This window comes from Protopterus annectens, chromosome 1.part0 (assembly GCF_019279795.1).
Source record: "Protopterus annectens isolate FY-2018-M chromosome 1.part0, PAN1.0, whole genome shotgun sequence".
Classification (NCBI taxonomy): Eukaryota; Metazoa; Chordata; order Ceratodontiformes; family Protopteridae; genus Protopterus; species Protopterus annectens.
Window position 1 is genome coordinate 757,642,307 of NC_056725.1, and position 20,393 is coordinate 757,662,699.

General features: G+C 36.4%; 1 protein-coding gene across 1 annotated transcript in view; it reads left to right on the top strand.

Annotated features, from left to right (window-relative positions):
• Window positions 1-20,393, top strand: part of SERAC1 (serine active site containing 1) — a gene marked incomplete in the record, with an annotated part of 923,851 nt that overhangs the window by 285,019 nt on the left and 618,439 nt on the right. The window contains 1 exon segment of the mRNA XM_044063262.1: window positions 9,544-9,672. Coding sequence (XP_043919197.1) covers window positions 9,544-9,672 — 129 coding nt within the window.

Sequence of the window (20,393 nt, forward strand, 5' to 3'; positions counted from 1 at the left end):
TCAGGGCCGGCCTTAGCTGAAACTGCGCCCTAGGCGAAGTAGTGCTCCGGTGCCCCTTAAGCCCCACCCACACCAAACTCAAGGAACAACCCTTTTTGAGCCGTGCCCACAGATGGGCCACTCCCACAAAACACTTCAATTCTTTCAGTGTTTAAATACATGAAAATCTAAGTCATACTGTAAGACACCTTGCAGTTGAAGGCTGAATTCTCCTTAACAAACCTGGTTGATCTTTAGCTAGTGTTGCGTTCATCTACAGTCATGAGACAGTATTAACTTTTTTGCAGGGTGCATTGATGTTTACATGTAGAAGTTAGCCCTCCACTCCTTTTCTAATGTCATAAATTCCAACTGTAACAATCTTCTGCCCTGTTTCTCGATCAGTCCAAGACCTTTGACATTGTTAACCACCAGTTACTCTTACTTACCCTAATTCAGTAGGCAAAACCAGGATTTCGCTCCCATCTGACCTTACTGTGATCCCCTCCCTTAATTAGTTCACAAAATCTAAACCAGTATTTTAAAACTCACTGGTTATGTCCTTGTTCTAACCATGACTAAGCCTCATCCACTTCCATAATCCTGCAATTTTATTCATAGCAACTACCCTCTTACGCTAAAATTTGAAAAGAGAAACCAATATCTTTGCAGATACTCTGTATACAAGCTACACCTATAGGTTTGATAAGAGACCAACATATTTGTATATATTTCTGTATATAAACTGTATTCTTCATAAGCCTGAAATATGAGACTAACTTTTATGTTAATACAATGTTTGTGCATATACTGTAACTCGCTTGTCTTTAAGTTTGGAGCCTTTCTCCCAGGGCCTCTGCCGAAAATGGATATGTATCTAGTCGGACTATCCCAGTCAACAAATTTAAAATAAATAAAAATCAAAATGAGCATATTTACATTTTGCCACAGCCAAGAAGAACAAGAGTGCTAAACCAGGGGTCAATTTGCAGTTTACCCATCCATTCAAATAATGTTTGAAATGTGCAAGATCTATACCTTTCTCTATTTTCTTTGTATAGAACCACACCATCTAGTGGATCAATTTTAAAGTCTGTTTACTTTATGCTCTCACTAGTTTTTAAATCTTAATGATTTAATCAATCACCTGACTTTTAACAGGTTAAAAGAAGTGAACTTATGTTCGTTGGTAAGCTGAAGAAGCTTCTGTGTAACAGGAGCGAAAACGTGTTTTTCTTTTATAAATAAACTACGTTATTTGTTTGGTAACCTGGGCTCGTTTGGACTACCGTTTTGTTCTATTACTGTTTTGGTGGATTTACAAGTTTAGTGTTCAATATGGCCTCCGGCGGTCCTTCGAGTCCTGGTTCTCCTAATATTTTTGGCACCGACTGTGCGAGCAACATTTCTGAAGCTGCCAACTTACCGGCACTTATGCTAGCGCTTTCCCAGCGCCTTGACAACATTAATACCAGACTCGACAATTTTGAACGGATGAGTGCGAGTCAAAGTGGCACTCATGGACGCAATTTCATAGACTTTAACCGTTCTGCAATGGGCGACAGCAATGCAGACATCCCAGCAGGGCAAATTCCTCGCTTTCAACCCTCGGGTGTGATGACTTTAACGGAAAGTGAAGGTGTGATTCGGACTGATGGAAGAAACAACGGCTTACCTTACCACACTGTTAACGCTGATAGTAATATCAACAACAGGAGCCTGAATGGTAATTTGCCTACACGTACCATCAACGGCGCATCAACTGGCATTCAGGAAGTAAATGGGGAGACGGACTCGCTTATTGGGATGCCCTCCTTAGCCGAATGGGCAAACAACGCTGCAGCGTTTGAGTTTAGCAATTCTCCAACCTCGGGCTTACCGGCGACCGACCCCTCGGAACAAGGTAATCTTTTTGACAGCATTACAAAAAACTTAGTCTCTTGATAACATCATGCTGAAAATTAAAAAACTGCAATTGGAAGTTTCATACTTCCAGCAGTGTCTGAAGGAAGGTGTTGTACCTAAAGGGCTCCGAAGTTCTTTTACCCCTACAGGCCTATTTTCTGATGCTGCTTTTCTCTCGGAATTAGAGGCCTTATTCAATAAACAAGGTGCTGAGTTACTAGATTTGATGATTAAAAATTACTCCAAGCACATTTCTGTGCTTTTGGAAGAAGCCTCTAATCTTGACAATATTATTAAATCTGATAACAATTTTTACAGATACAAATATGATTACCATCGATCATTCACAAGCATTGATTCAATGCTAGTTAAACTAAAAGCAAATAAAGTCAAGAAACTCGAGAGGGATAGGCATGCATATCAAAACAAATCTGCCTTCCCAAATCTGACAAGAAAACTTAAGAGTTTGGGTACCCATGAAGAACCTGAACCATCTTGTTTTCATAATGACCATGGAGAAGAACAAACTGTTACTCAAGTCAATTCTGACAGTGATCAGGGTAATTCTTCGAGTGTGCAGGGACCTCGGAGAAGTAATAGAATCAAATCTTCCAACAATAGTAAAAACAAGAATGGTAATCAAAAGCCTTTTTTAGGGAAAAACAACCGATTCCAGAGGAACAAGTACAGGAATTAAATCATCCACTGATAGAGGCTGATACTTCCCAACAAACTGACACAACGGGCAATGTGGGGTACCCGACAGTTTATTCAAACAAAAAAGGTGATTTTTTCATCTATAACTTCTCTGAAGTTATTGTTGATCAAGAATTAACAGAATTACTAGCAAAAGGTTTGAACTTTGTACCTGACAATGGCTTCAGATTAGCTAAAACACTAATGGACTTGAAGCTGTTTGTGCGTAAACTTAACCTGAATGTTTTCTTTAACAATGACTTGCCTGGTTCCACTATTGGCTTGAAGTTACCAAGCACTTTTAACCCCCCCTTACATTCTGGTTTGCTAACATTCGAAAAGGCTTGTGAATTGGATTTTAGGCAACTACAGTCTTCTAGAGGAATTTACAGAACTTGTAGGAATATTTCCCCAGACCAATTCATGGCATTAAATAAAATCAGTAACTCAGCAGTAAGGGTTACCAAACCAGATAAGGGTGGTGGTTTAGTGATCTTTGATAAAACTGAATATAGTAGACGGATGTCATTAGTACTCGACACACCTGCCTACGCCAATTCATCTCTAAATGAATTAAATGTCAGTTACAACAGGATCAAGGGATATTTTAGGGATCTCTACCTAGAGGGGAGAATAAACATAGATATGTACAATTTTATTGACATTTCATACCCGAAGGTACCTGTTATGTTTGGGATCCCTAAAATACATAAAAGCCTTTCTGATCCACCAATGAGAGCCTTAGTGGATGGCAGAAATTCAATCACTCATCCGTGTGCACGCCTCATTGAAAGTATCATTAGCAAATACCTCAATAACATCTCCCAAATTTGCAAAGATTCTTGGTCTTTCCTCAGCTTGATTAATGATACCGATTTCGATCCTAGTTACAACTTCCTAACAATCGACGTGGTCGATCTGTACACATCAATACCACACGATGTGGCTATTGAATGGATCGAACTCATGCTGAAGGATTGCGGAGCATGTAACAATGACATTTATTTAGTGACAGTACTATTAGACATAGTGCTGTCTTCTAACTTTTTCTTATTTGATGGTCATTATTTCCTGCAAAAGAAAGGCATAGCTATGGGGTCCCCATGTGGCAGCAGTGTTGCCAATATTTTTGTGGCCTACTGGGAGAAGAACTTTTTATTCAATCATGCACCATTTGTTAAAAGTTCAAGGATCTACACTCGGTTCCTTGATGACGTTTTTGTCTTATTTCAAGGTAGTGAAAATGATGCTTTAAACCTATTAACATACATGAACTCCACCACCGAGTTTTTGAAATTCACCCATCATTTCTCAAAATCTAATATTGAATACCTTGATGTTGAACTACTCAAGGACACTAACAACAACAGATTCTGTTCAACCATCCACAGAAAGGCAACATACTGCAACTCTTTTTTACATTTTTCCAGTTGCCATCCCTGGAGACAAAAGAGATCTATCGTCAAAGGGCAACTGGTTAGGGCTGCTCGCATGTGTAGCACTCCTGATGCCTTCGAGCAGGAATGCTCATTACTTGCGGAGATGTTTGGTAGTCGTGGATACCCTGAGGAGCTTATTTTCGACCTGATTGGTGAAGTGTCATCAAAACGAAGGGAAGGTTTTTATCTACCGTTACTTCAATCTAATGAACACGGTAGAATGGAGGTGAATATCGTTCAATCAAGTGATAATCCATCCTCAGTAGAGGCCAATAATTTGGTAGTCCTTGAGACTCATTGTGACACTAATTTCTCTACAGCCTTTGTTTCGTCATTCAACTTACAATCAGGGCTTTTATGTTCCATAATCCGCAAGAACTGGTACTTTATCACCAATGCTGGATTACATGATAGACTGGGCAATACCCCATTATTCACTTTCAAAAGAGGCTCCAATCTAAAGGACTTGTTACAGAGAAACAATTCAATAGATCTCATGTCTAGACAGAAAGGCACTTTTTCCTGTGGTTGTTGCAAATGGTGCACACACCTACGGATAGGGAATTCTTTTAGTATTGGTAATAGGAAGTTCACCATTACTTACAAAATTAATTGCAACACCAAATCCATCGTGTACATAGCCTTTTGCGAATGCTGTAATGCATTCTATGTTGGTAAGACTGACCGTCGGTTTAGGGACCGCATTTACCAACATTTATACGCCATCAGGAACAACAAAACCGATAATGCTCTTTCAAAACACATATGGGACAACCGTGGTCACAGTTTCAAATTCATGGGCATAGATCAGGTACTTTGTGACAAAAGGGGAGGGCCCCAGTCACTGTTGTTAGAGACCCGTGAGTTAGAATGGCAATTACAACTAGATGCCTTTTCTCACCCGGGACTAAATGACAATTGTAATATAGCCTGCATCTTAAAATATAGGAGTTACTTAAGGTAGGGGTTCTTCATAAATAGTATCCTCAGTAATATATAGCTTGCTGGCTTTGAGATATTAATTTATCTTACACCCCTCCATACATACCCAGTTCCATCATGGTTCTCCTTATATGGGTGTATACACACCTTGATGCTCATTCTGGCATGGGGCGCTAGTACGACACAGGTCCTATGTCGGATAGTTCCTACATAGTCTTCTTATTGAAAATGAACTAAGAAGTAGCTCTTGTAGATTTGTAGATTTTTAAATATATTTTTAAACATCTTCACACTAGTAATAGTCACTAACCTGATATGTCAGATAGTCACTAACCTGATATGTCAGATAGGGTAGATAATGTCTAAACATTTAGTAAGTGTTGGTTATACCTTGTCAAGTTTTAAGTATATGCTATGAGTCTGTGTCCAATATATATATATATATATATTTATACAATTTTAATACATATATTACATTATTTTAATAATTAGTATATAATTATGATAAGAATTCTTAAAGAAAGATGCTAAATTGTTAATTTTAAATTTTAAACTTCAAATGTTTAACTATTGCATTTTTGTATGCTTCTAGTAGTGCTAAGACCAACATTTATTCTGTGGTTTTGTCTTGTTTACTTTTACTGCTCCGCTCACTGAATAAGCAGGCATTTTGCCTTTAAATCTTAATGGTTTAATCAATCACCTGACTTTTAACAGGTTAAAAGAAGTGAACTTATGTTCGTTGGTAAGCTGAAGAAGCTTCTGTGTAACAGGAGCGAAAACGTGTTTTTCTTTTATAAATAAACTACGTTATTTGTTTGGTAACCTGGGCTCGTTTGGACTACCGTTTTGTTCTATTACTGTTTTGGTGGATTTACAAGTTTAGTGTGCAAAAAAGGAAAATGGTTGAGTTCTAAATACAATATAAAGATACATCACATCTTGGGGAAAAAAATAACAGCAGCATATAAAAAAAAAAACATAGGTCAGTTACAAAGGCGAGGCGCCTTGTTAAAAAGCGGTTAAGGATAGTGAGGTAAGAGAAGGGTAAATGATAGCTGTTAATCAGGTTTGGAACAGGGACATTGCCAGAGAGTATTGAGATGGGGTTTAAGCTTTTTTTTGAATCGTAGGAGTGAAGGTTCTGAGGTGAGCATGGTAGGTTGAAGGAACTCTTGGAATCAGTGCAATGTCTGCTTTTCCCAGACAGCAAGAAAAGATGTACTTGCTTGCAAATGCATCTCCAGTATTACTTCTCTCAGGAAAGCAAACATTATGTTTTTTCCTATAATCATTTTTCTCAAATTTGCTTGTCTTGCCATCAATTTCCCTTAAACTAGGGTCACTGTATTATTCAGCCATCCTTAAAGTGCTGCATATATTTATTTTTACTTTGGTACCTCAACCTTGTTATCCCAGCAGCTACTCTGGTGAATGCTGTGCCAAATTAAGCATTGTAATTGAGGCATGTGCATGCTTCTGTACTTGTCACCCTGGCTACAGTGCAAGGCGTTGCTTGTCAGTCTTTGCATGTGGCTGACTCATTGCTGCCGGTGTGTTCTCTTTAGCCTATGGTAGATTAGACACCCTCCCTTCCCCAGTATTGACAAACTGACAGCTGCTCACTCCCAGCCTCCCCAGCTAGCTTCATTGGTCTGTCCATAGTCATCTGGGCTATATTCAGGGCAAAGCAACTGCCTGATTTTTTGTTTTGCCTTCTGTGCTACGGAGCTGGATATTGTCTTCCTTTGGTTTAAGAGATGTATACCTTTAAGCAAATAGACACCATCAGACTGTCTAGGCAATATTATTATTATTGTTATTGTTATTATTGTTATTATTATTTGTAACTGCCCTGGAAAATCTTTGTAAAGATAGCAGGGACAGGAGCATAACCATCAGATGAGCAAAGATTTCTCAGACATTTTAAAACAATGTATTGATACAAAATATTGGTTAGTGCTATGTCACAGGGTGATTTTACCTTTATCAGACATTGCAAGTTGGAGAGCCAGTTTTCTGCCAGGATTGCTTCTTTTAGGGCTTTGACAGGCCTTATACCAAGCAGGATTATGGAATTAATGGTTGGATTGTACCCATCCATGTACTGTGGTTAACTGATGCCATAGTTCTCAAAGTTAAGTAGTATAACTGAGGAAGTCACCGTAGTTGAAGGTAGTTGAGTACTTCATCAGTTATGGTTATATTATCCTTTCTCAACCCCCATCCCATTTATTTTACTGTGTAAAGTTATTAAGTTTTGATTTTTAAATAGTACTTACATTTGCATTCACCTTACCAGGAGAAGGTTCCTCATGCAGAAATTAAGAAGAAAAAAAGACTGGTATCTGATTTCGAATGTGTTTACATGGGACTTGTGTATGTTCCCTTTAATATTAGGCTGGATTGTCATTGACTAAAGCAGCACTGATGTACTGCCAGCAGAATCCCATAGATGAAAAAATAAATTACATCATTCCTCTTCATAAAGGGGGAAATTCCACTGAAATAGCAAACTTCATACCAATTGCACTCTCTTCCACTCTTTCCATGATCTTAGAAAAATGCATTCATGAACAACTTTTAAAATATTTACTGCAAGAAAATCTATTAAACTGTACCCAACAAGGCTTTCGCTCAGATCATAGCACAGCTGCCCTTGTTGCCTTTTTGGACTACATAATTAAAGGCAGAGAGAACAATTTAGTTTCTTCCCTCTTTTTAGATATCTCTAAAGCTTTTCAGTACAGTCTCACTTACCAAACTACTCTCAAAAATGTCTACTTTAGGATGTTCCAGTACAACAGTCACTTGGTTCTCTAGTTACCTGTCTAACTGGCTGCAGTCAGTTAAATGGCTCTCTGCTTATGCGTCTTTTCCCCCAGTTAATACAGATGTCCCACATGACTCTGTACTTCTCCTTTTTAACTTATTTATAAATGATATATATACATCCACCCAGTGAGCTAAGTATATACAATATGTAGATTAATCCACTGTCATTTGCTCGTTTAGTAGTCCTTCCCAGTTAGTCTGTCAGTCAGCAGGCTTTTAACTTTATTGAAAACTGGCTAAGTGACAATCAGCTTTTCTAAAGCCAAATAAAAAAAACTGTCCTTATTTCTCCCCAAATGTAAAACACACACACACAAGACAACTTCAAAATATCCCATCAACAGTACTGACACTGAAGCTGTATCTCACACAATTACTTGGTGTCATAACAGATGATAAACTGAAATGTGATCTTCATATACAAAAGTGCTTAAAAACGCACCAAAAACTGGGCATTCTCTATAGATCAAAAAAGATTCCTTACTAACTCAACAGTTACTCTAGCCATTACGTACCTCCTTCATTTACTACTATATGCCTCACCTATTTTCACCAACATTCAGTCTCCCTAAGATCAAAACTTGCTTTGCTATAACAAAGTAGTTAGATTTGCAGCCAGTCAGTCATACAGCTCCCAGCACTGCTTCACCCTCCGATATTTAAACTGGCTTGAGTTACCTTACTACCTCATGTTCACCCAACTCCTCCTTGCTCATAAAATTGTATACAAATCTTCATCCTGCCCAGCAACCAGCATCATGCTTAACCATTACCTTACTAATCTGTCTCTCCTCTCAGCTGAGAAAAAACTCCTTGAAATCCAAAAACCAAAAAAATCTACCGGCCACTACCTGTATTCCTTCTGAGTAGCCACGGTCTGGAACAGTGTTCTTACAGATATTAAAGCAATGCCATGTAGTCACATATTTAAACAAATCTGTGAAGACATTTCTTCTTAATTCCTGGCTCTGTGCATCTCCTGCACCAGGCTGACACTACCGTTACTCCTTCCTTCTCTTCCTTTCTCTCCCCTTTCTTCCTCCTCCCTTCCTTCTCCATTTTCCATCTCTTTCCCTTACTCTTTTTCCCCTTTCCTTTTGTCCTGTCTGTTATTAGCCAAAGCACCTGTTACTTCTCCGATAGCTCCCTACTGTGATTTCATTTCCTAATCTCTTTCCTTTCTTTTAGTCTTTTGCCCATATTTAAAATGCTTAACATCTTTACCATTGGTTGTCACTATTAACTGTACTTTACTAGGTGTTCAGTATCCTATGATTGTCGTTTAATGTTCAGTGTATGATTTTCTGATCTGACTTATCTTGTATGTTGAGTCTGTTTCTGCACTTCATGTGATAATATTATGTAGGTTATTAATTGAACTATGTATGTTGGAGCTTTTCTTCCTGGGTCTCCGCAGAAAACGGGATTCGTGCCTGGTCAGACTTTCCTGGTAAACAAATGCCAAATAAATAAATACGTAAAATGAACTCTCAAAAGTTAAGAATAACCATGGAATATGAAAACTGATGACGTACATCTCTTTGAAAGGTCTTCTGTTAATATGAGAATCTCATTCAACCTTCTCTATGGCATAGTATAATATTCTGTGCTTGATGCCTTTTTCTACTGCAACTTTATTTGTTGAAATGTGCACTTTATCATAATTAGTACCTTTTAATTGTAACAATTCCATCTCTTCTACACAACCAAGGTATAACATTTATTTCTTTGTTTTGATATGGAATAGAACTATTCTACTGAAGATGAGCTAAGACAGCTGTTGGCCTCCTTACCACAGTCGGAAGTGGATCAGTGTGTGCAGTTCTTTACATCACTGGCTTTAAGAGAAAGCAGTCAGTCCTTAGCAGCACAGAGGGTAAGTTCTTCCCTGACTCTAGAATGTTTCTTCTTAATTTAAACAAAATGTGTGTGTTTAGTTAAACTCTTGGGAAACTTCAAGTCAGACCACTGCATGTGGCACAGTGTGCTTCCAAAGGGGATGTTGTGTGTCAGTGTGAATTTGATTTGGTTTTGTACACTTCATTTGCATCTGCTGCAAGTGCTTGAGTGCTGGTAGCTCACAAAATAATTATTCATTGCCACTTGCTCAAAGTGACAAGTGCCCTGCTTATTTGCCTTGATCCTATTTAATTAACCAACTCTCCCACCACCTCACATAGCCCTACCACAGCCCCAATGCTAACTGAAAACTCACTCCACTCCCTAAATCTAACAGTAAAACTCTCCTCCCCCAAACCTGAAGTCCCTGATCACTCCCTAAATCTAAAACTCCAATCTCCTTTCCTAAACTTAAAAGTCCCTGATTGCTGCATAAACCTAAAACTCCACTCCCGCTCCCTAAACCTAATCACCCCCCCTTACAATGTATTACCCTAAAATATCCACCTGCTTAAACCTAAATCCCCATCCTGTTCACTGCCTAAAAACCTAAGCTACACTCCCACCCCTTCTATTCTGTTTCTGCTACAGCCACATTTACTATCCTTAAACTCTGTGTGTTCAGGCAAGGTATGTTAACGCCACTCTTTCCATAAGGCTGCTACACCTGCTACACCTTGCCTGAAATGTATGAGATTGAGCATGGAAGGCAGCCTATGAAAACTACCAGATGCTCTAGGCTGTGTGCCTGAAACTTGGGTGCTTGTAGCAGACCCACTATGTTTGCACTCTGTATTATACCTTTTTACAGTTGATGCACATTGCTTAATAGAAATGTAGACACTGTAGCGAACAAAAATGTACTTGGTATTCTGGATATTAATCATAAATTACTATGTTTTCTTGGAAAGCACATCTGATCCTATATGATCTGATAACGCCATATGTTGAGTCAGACGGAAAAGACAATAGCAGAGCTATGCTTTTTAAGTACAAAAAAATGCGTATTCATTTCTTGCTGTTGGACACAAGTGTACCACAAGGGCCTGTGAACTAGTTACATTTTTTTCTGCTTATTCTTTGTAAGTAAGTGGGTAACCAACATATATAGTTAAATTAATTCGCACAAAAATCCCAACATGATAGCAAGGGAGATGATGCCTGGAAGAACCATCCTAAAGGCTGTTCATTATGAATTAAACCAAGCTTTAGCTTTTGTTCAGTCGAACAAAAATGTGAATAGTATACTTCACTAAGTAACAAAAATAAATGATTCCTTGTGTATTGGAGCATCATGTTTCTTCATTACGTAAGCAAATAACTTAAGGGTGGTAAACTGCTATTATGATTGGAGAGATGGTTCAAAGTTCCTTGCCCAGCACTGTTAAATGCTTTACTGCCATAACTAAATGAATATGTGGGTATTTCCAGAGCTAGCTGCAAAATGGAAAATTCTTGAAATCTGGAGAAAGCATGAAAATACAGCATCTTTAGTTAGTGTTGGAGAATGTTTGTTTCACAATTCCATAAATCACTTTTTGTTTGAGCAGCATTGACCTTTGCTTGCAGCCAGCCACTTTTGGAAAGGGAAACAGTCATGTTCTGTTGTTTTATGTTGTGCATGTCATTGACATTGGTTCAGTTAAGTGACTTTCATGCATGTGATAAAATGTTAGATTTTTTTTTGTTCAGATAATTCAAGCAAAAATGCTTTGAACTCCACAGCCAAGTACTTGGCAGTCATCTTATTGCTTATTAGCACAAATGTTGATTGTTGAGATTTTCAGTGAATGTCAGCAAGTCTGTCCGTATGATTGATGGTTTACAGCTTAAGCTTCGAGTCTATGGCAGTCTTTTTCTATGACTTCTGATAGTAATTGCAAAAACAAGAGTTAAATACTAAATATTGCTTCCCCACAGTCATTAAACTGCAAGGTATTGTTTCACCTCAGTCAGGACATTAGTTTGTTGTTTGCTAGTACTTCTGATAGTAGGTGTTAAAGTAGTGTAACTGAATTTTCTATTAAAATCAAAATGCTGTTGATTGCTTCCCCATTTCTTTGAGTCATATGCAGTCATGCCAACTGTTTGCTTGCAATGTAGTGTTTTTTTACCCCAAGAATCAAATGCTGTATACCAATTCCCTCAATCATAAACTGCAAAGCAATAATGTTTCAGCTCAGCCAGGTAAAATCAGTTGCTCATGTTTGTATATACTTCTCTCAGCACTTGTAAATGTAGTGCAGCTGATTAATTTGTTTGCTCTGGTTTCTGGCTGCACTTGTGAAAGAATGTTTTGTGCACAATGCCTTATATACATATAGCTTTCTCCACGGTCATAAATTGCAAAGGGTGAATGTCTTAGCTTGGCTTCAGTACATTCAGTTTCAGCCGTTTGCCTGCTCTTTTGACAACACTTGGCAAAAGCAATGTAAGTAGCATTTTTCTAGATCAAGAGCAAAATGTTATATGCTGCTTCCTCAAATCATTTTTCTCCGAGTTGTGAAGTCAGTTTCATTTATCTGGTTGTGTTACTGACAGTGCTTGTGAAAGTAATGTAATTGAAATTTAAGATTAAAGAAAAAATTGTTTTGCTATTCTTTGATTATTTTGTTTTTCTTGAAGTACGTAAAATCAGTTTCAGTTATTAGCACATCTGAAAACATAAATGCAATATATTGTTTTCCCACAATAATTTGTGATATACATTTATGCTGCAGTACAAGCCAAACTTTTTTTTTGAAACGTTTTGTGGACTGGGCATTTTCAACTATGACCTTGGTTACAAGTGCATAAATTGAATTGCACTACAGAGTTGAAGTTCATAAGCAGTACAGACTAATGTAGAACAATGCACTCAGCCAAATGGAATATCCTAGTACAGCTTCCAGCTGAGATGCTACTCCCCTATGGCATCCCTGCTGGAAGACTTCCAAATGTAAGTGCAAGATGGACACTGCACAGTCAGGCACTGATCTCCAGCTCAGAAATGGGAGGGGGCTTCCAAGCGGCTGCACAGTGAGTAGCAGCTTATTTCTAGCTCTCCCGATGTGGAAACAAACTCAGCAGAGAAGGCCAGTAGACTTGTGTTTATGGGTACATTTCAGTAACTGACTAGTAAGTGCACTGCCTGGATGCCAGGAATAAAGAAATGCAGAAAACTTGGAAAAAATCAGCTTAAAAAAATGAGAAACACTGACTAGGGAAAGGTCTGCAGCTATTCAGCAAAAAGCAATGCAACCTTCAGACATGACTTCCAGTTCCCTACAGCAGGGCTGTTAAATAAAATCAAGAATTCAATACACAGGAGGTTCAGGTTCAAAAGTTTACTTGTGTCCACCAGGAGGCAAAAAACGTACAAGTACAGAATTTTGTCTAACATGAAACAGGAAGTGTATAGATTTTATAGTCTTTACATTCAAGCTGTGCCCACCTTACTGACGTGATATGTCACAGGGCATCTACATCACTTTAGCTTACAGTCCTCTATTCATAAAAACTGCTGATGCTGTATATTTTAAAAAGGTTTTCCTGTGGTAACAATACGGCCTTGCTATCCACCTGATCAAGACATAATGTCTTTCTGTAAAGTTACTTCTTTAAGGTTTCACATCAGTTTGAATACAATAGCAGATTCAATCTTCCAATGCACATCTTTGTTCACTGTATCACTTTCCCACCAGCTGCATGCTATCTTAGTAACACATATACAAGGCCAAATCATCCCAGCAGGAAAGAGCAGAAGATTTCATTATTTCACATATTTAATTTCCTGACCCAGCAGATAATCACTTGTGAAAAGCATAAACATTAAAACTTGCTAAGCTATCAACTGCCAGGGTCGGAGGTCAATTTGCTACAAGCCACACTGCAGTTTCAAAACTACTTGCATTTACACAATGATTTATCCTTTCTGTTATATGATTAATAGAGTAAAATGCATTACATACTACTTTGTTTTCAAACTAGCATTTCACATATATTCAAATACATATTTTTCTAACATTTTCCTTCCTATTAATACTTTTTATTCTATTTTGAAGTATGCATAATGTCATTTTGTCTCCTAACCTCTTCCACTAAGGATTTTCAGCTAGGTGAGTCATTTGATCTATACTTCAGAAAAAGTTTTGTCCGAGATCAGCTTTTCAATCTCAATATCGTAAGAAAAACTCAAGCGTGTACAATAACTAAAGAATCCAAGTGGCGTACAAGACACGCTAACGCCAATGAGTGAAAAAGTCAACTGCTACACCGCCAGGCTGTGAATCAGCCACAATGTTTGAACAGAGCTGTTCCGTAAGCACAAATTCCAAACTATTGTAAAATAAAACCGTTGTTTATTGCATAAAAATATCAATCCAAGTTAAGCGCTTTCACACACTAGATCGTGTGCTTCATCAGAACAATACTAACTAAATCTTGCACTCCTTAAATACATAACTTGGCGCCAAAAACATTTAGAAATATTTGAAAAAAAATTTTTAAAAGCCATATTACCACACAATATCTGCTAACAAATTCATTAACATTCATCCTAAAATGTGTACATATGTTTATCTAAATATGTTTTAAAAATGCACTTTTAAAATTACACAATTAAAATTGCTTTATATACTCCTAATGTATGTACTCAGCTATGTATATATATTTTGCAAGACACTGCCTACATATAATTCTAAATTGATTGTAAAACAGATTACCTAACAACTCATTGTGATGTGTACACATATAAAACATCCCATTCCCTTTTAAAAACTGATGCTTACTTTGTAACCTTCACCTACACATTTATACTTTAATTATAAATATATATACTTAGTTCATGCATACCTATAATTCATAATAAATAATTCATAATAAATAATATATTTAAATAAATAAATAGATATACCTAACTATGGACAGGATTGTGTTTAACCTATTTCTAAAATATCCTATTTCAAAAATATCCTATTTCATAAATATTTTACTCATATTTCTAAAATGGGTTTAACTGATATATGTTCATTTATACCTGGGTATGTGGTAGCATCTGTTATGATTTGCCAATAACATTCCCTAAATGCTAAAAGCCCCCTAATATTACCCCCTCTAGGATTGACCTTAATTACTTCCAGTATACAAAACCTAAACTGATGCTCAACTCCCTTGTTCATTATGTGTTTTGCTAGGGCATTTTTCTCATCTTTTTTCCTAATAGAATATGTATGTGCATATATCCGTTTCTTAAACTGCTGCTCAGTTTTTCCTATATAATAGGATGAACACGCTGTACAAGTTGCCAAATACACTAAATATTTAGTATTACAATTTCCCTTTTTTGTATGTATTTTTGTCTTATTGTAATTTGCCAATACTATCTCTTTCTCCTCCATAATGTATTGGCATTGGTTGCATGCACCACATTTTCTTGTACTACCCTTAATATTGGTCACATTTCCATTAGAATCAGTCTCCAAGAGGGATTTCAAATTCCTTCCCATTCTGTAAACGAAACTAGGTTTAATTCCTAATATACCCATCATCTCTTCACTGGTTAATAACATATGCCAATGTCTTTTGATTATTTCTTCTATCCTGTTGCTATATAAACCAAATTCTATAACACAGGACCTACCATAGAATTTAGGACTCTCTCTTTTAACAATAACTTCTTTATTCGTTAAGTTATTTTGATACCAAGTCCCTAACAAAGGTAAGTATTTTTTCCCCCATTCTCTTGTGACCTCACACATCACCTTATCCATCATTTTACTTTTATAACCCCTATCCTTAAATAATGATGTAATAAATTGGATATCTTTTAACATATCCTGATAATCAGATGTCATTCTGAGTGCCCTTATGCACTGTCCCTTGTAAATATTTTTCTTTGTCTTATTTGGATGACAACTACTATAGTCAAGATAGGAATTGGTGAAAGTATCCTTTCTGTGTATCTTGGATTTGTATTCTCCATTCTCCATAGATATCAAGGTATCCAAATAAGGAACCCCATTTTTATCACAAGTGAACGTAAACTTTAAAAAATTACTACTATTGTTCAAATAAGTAAAAAATGTAGTAAAGGATTCCAAATCTCCCTCCCACATAATATATATCGTCCAAAAAGCGTGAATAATATTTTATTCTTTCCATATATTCACTTGTGAAAATTGTCTTCTGTTCCCAATTTAGCATGACTAAATTGGCAAATATAGGGGCACAGGCCGACCCCATAGCCACACCTTTGACCTGTCTGAATAATTCCCCCTCATAATAAATGTAGTTGTTGTCTAAGACAATAGACATTAATTCATTAATAAGTTGCACTCTGTCCCACTCCATCTCCATATCTACGGATACTCTCACTAAATGCTTCCAAACCTTCATTTTTGGGGATACAGGTGAATAAATCCACAACGTCTATAGAGGCATACATTATGTTATGACTACTTACATAAGTAGGAAATCTAGCCAGAAATTCCCAAGAGTCTTTAACCATGTGTTCGACCTTATCGTATATGTGCTGTAACATAGAATCAATAGCAACACCTATGGGAAAAGTTTTTGATTTGCTGCCTGATATTATAGGCCTAAAAGGGGGGGTTATTAACATCTTTGTGTACCTTCGGTATACCCACCATTGTGGCTAGTGTTGGATTCTCCACTCTTAAAAATTTATATAAGTCGTCAGTAATTCTATTATCTATCAAATATTCTTCCAGGTATAGATCTATCCTTTTGTAAGCTATATTAAGCTCATTAATGGATATACTCTCATAATTCCGTTGGTCATGTAGCAAATCATATATTTTATTCTTATATTGCATACTATCATATACTACCACCCCCCCCCCCCCTTATCAGGCTTCATAATTCTGTACTCTGAACTAGATCTTAATTCCTTCAAAGCATTGATTTCTTCATTAGTTAGGTTAGTTATACCTTCCCCTTTACAATTAAATTGTTTCTCATGGTATATGTCATAGGTAACTGCTCTTTCAAATCTATCCACGTCCTTGTTCATCATAGGCATGAATGTACTTTTCTTCCTTAAAACTCCTATATTGACTTCATTATATACGTCCTCTTTAGATAGGTTATCTTTGAACATTATTGCCAAATTTAACTTTCTTACATATTTCTTAATGTCACATATGCTGTCCACTAATTTAAAATTGCTTGTAGGTATAAATTTCATACCTTTAGAAAACAGTCCAAAATGAGCCCTTGTTAATCGCATATTAGTATAATTGAAAATCTGAAAATTGTTATACTTACTAATATAATATGCCCTTCAGTAACTATGTGCTTATCCCTATCTACGTCACATAGGTCTAATACTACTTCATTAGTCATATTCACCTCCATGTCCTGTCCTTTGTCCATTTTTGATATTCCTTCCTGTTGTAATCCTGATAAAAATTTTCCCCCTTTTCATAAAAATTACTTCCCCTTGTGTTCACATCACCCCTATTGTCCTTGTATTCCCTGTGTGGTATCTGATACACTTTATTCCAAATATATGCCTTCCCCATATTATATTGTTCAATGTCCCTGGTATATTTTTTATACTTTCTTTCATATATCTTATCTGTTCTTTTTTTAGCTAAGTCAAATTGTTTAAAATAAAGCTTCTCCCATTGTGTAAATAACATATCATTTACAATAGTTTCATTCAAACATTCGACATCGTGCAATTCCTTACATAATTTGGCATCATAATATTTAATCAACATTTTAATATAATCCATGCCAAATTTATCAAATAAATTATTAAAATCTATACATAATTCTTCCGTCCAATCTATGCCCATAGGGGCTTTAAAAAAACGTAGTCCCATTGGTACAATATTAGAATTCATACAATGTGTTAAATATGCAATATCAAGTTTGACTGCATTGATCATGTTTAGCCTTTTACCAAAATCGTATATTAAGTCTCTCAGAGTCCCTTTAAATACACGTGTTTGATTATTAACTTTCTCCTTCCTTTTGTCAAAAACACAGTCATTATCTAAAAAGTCCTTTAAATGCTGTTCCTTACTGATTTCCTTATCAGGAAATCCTGTCTTGTTATGCTTTTTATGTACAGTACCTTTGGGTTCCGACTCGCCTGTTGCTACATGGGCATAGGTTTTCAAATTCTGGCTAGTTTTAGGCCTAGCCCCCGTTCTCCTCGCTTCATCCATTAAATGGCCAAATGAAAAGTCAAAAGTAAACTCAGTCTGCAATGTTTTATTATTACCTAACTCCGTGGATTCACCCACGTTAGGCAAGTCAATGATGTTAACACTACTATGCCTGGAGACCTGTCCGTTAGGTATATCTGGTGAAGATGTAAAAACAAATTCCTTTACCTCCTTAATAGGATCGGATAGCCCTTTTACATTCAGAACGCCATTTCCTTTAGCACGATTCTCTCTGCAGATGGAGTTGTCGTGTACCCCTGTATCGGCTCCACTATTTAACATCCCTCCACTGCCCATCGCTATGCGGTTCAACAGTTCATACAGCCTGCTTATCTCTCCCTCAATAAAGTGATGTCTGAACAATTTCCGACAGCTCATCCACTTGAGCAGGAGCCAAGGCTTCACTTCCTTCACTCATGATAGATAAACCAAAGAAAAACTCAGCGTGTACAATAACTAAAGAATCCAAGTGGCGTACAAGACACGCTAACGCCAATGAGTGAAAAAGTCAACTGCTACACCGCCAGGCTATGAATCAGCCACAATGTTTGAACAGAGCTGTTCCGTAAGCACAAATTCCAAACTATTGTAAAATAAAACCGTTGTTTATTGCATAAAAATATCAATCCAAGTTAAGCGCTTTCACACACTAGATCGTGTGCTTCATCAGAACAATACTAACTAAATCTTGCACTCCTTAAATACATAACTTGGCGCCAAAAACATTTAGAAATATTTGAAAAAAATTTTTTAAAAGCCATATTACCACATATTATAATAGGTGTTGCTATTGATTCTATGTTAAAGCACATATACGATAAGGTCGAACACATGGTTAAAGACTCTTGGGAATTTCTGGCTAGATTTCCTACTTATGTAAGTAGTCATAACATAATGTATGCCTCTATAGACGTTGTGGATTTATTCACCTGTATCCCCAAAAATGAAGGTTTGGAAGCATTTAGTGAGAGTATCCGTAGATATGGAGAGATGGAGTGGGACAGAGTGCAACTTATTAATGAATTAATGTCTATTGTCTTAGACAACAACTACATTTATTATGAGGGGAATTATTCAGACAGGTCAAAGGTGTGGCTATGGGTGCCTGTGCCTATATTTGTCAATTTAGTCATGCTAAATTGGGAACAGAAGACAATTTTCACAAGTGAATATATGGAAAGAATAAAATATTATTCACGCTTTTGGACGATATATATATTATGTGGGAGGGAGATTTGGAATCCTTTACTACATTTTTACTTATTTGAACAATAGTAGTAATTTTTAAAGTTTACGCTCACTTGTGATAAAATGGGGTTCCTTATTTGGATACCTTGATATCTATGGAGAATGGAGAATACAAATCCAAGATACACAGAAAGGATACTTTCACCAATTCCTATCTTGACTATAGTAGTTGTCATCCAAATAAGACAAAGAAAATATTTACAAGGGACAGTGCATAAGGGCACTCAGAATGACATCTGATTATCAGGATATGTTAAAGAGATCCAATTTATTACATCATTATTTAAGGATAGGGTTATAAAAGTAAAATGATGGATAAGGTGATGTGTGAGGTCACAAGAGAATGGGGGAAAAAATACTTACCTTTGTTAGGGACTTGGTATCAAAATAACTTAACGAATAAAGAAGTTATTGTTAAAAGAGAGAGTCCTAAATTCTATGGTAGGTCCTGTGTTATAGAATTTGGTTTATATAGCAACAGGATAGAAGAAATAATCAAAAGACATTGGCATATGTTATTAACCAGTGAAGAGATGATGGGTATATTAGGAATTAAACCTAGTTTCATTACAGAATGGGAAGGAATTTGAAATCCTCTTGAGACTGATTCTAATGGAAATGTGACCAATATTAAGGGTAGTACAAGAAAATGGTGCATGCAACCAATGCCAATACATTATGGAGGAGAAAGAGATAGTATTGGCAAATTACAATAAGACAAAAATACATACAAAAAGGAAATTGTAATACTAAATATTTAGTGTATTTGGCAACTTGTACAGCGTGTTCATCCTATTATATAGGAAAACTGAGCAGCAGTTTAAGAAACGGATATATGCACATACATATTCTATTAGGAAAAAGATGAGAAAATGCCCTAGCAAAACACATAATGAACAAGGAGTTGAGCATCAGTTTAGGTTTTGTATACTGGAAGTAATTAAGGTCAATCCTAGAGGGGGTAATATTAGGGGGCTTTTAGCATTTAGGGAATGTTATTGGCAAATCATAACAGATGCTACCACATACCCAGGTATAAATGAACATATATCAGTTAAACCCATTTTAGAAATATGAGTAAAATATTTATGAAATAGGATATTTTTGAAATAGGATATTTTAGAAATAGGTTAAACACAATCCTGTCCATAGTTAGGTATATCTATTTATTTATTTAAATATATTATTTATTATGAATTATTTATTATGAATTATAGGTATGCATGAAGTAAGTATATATATTTATAATTAAAGTATAAATGTGTAGGTGAAG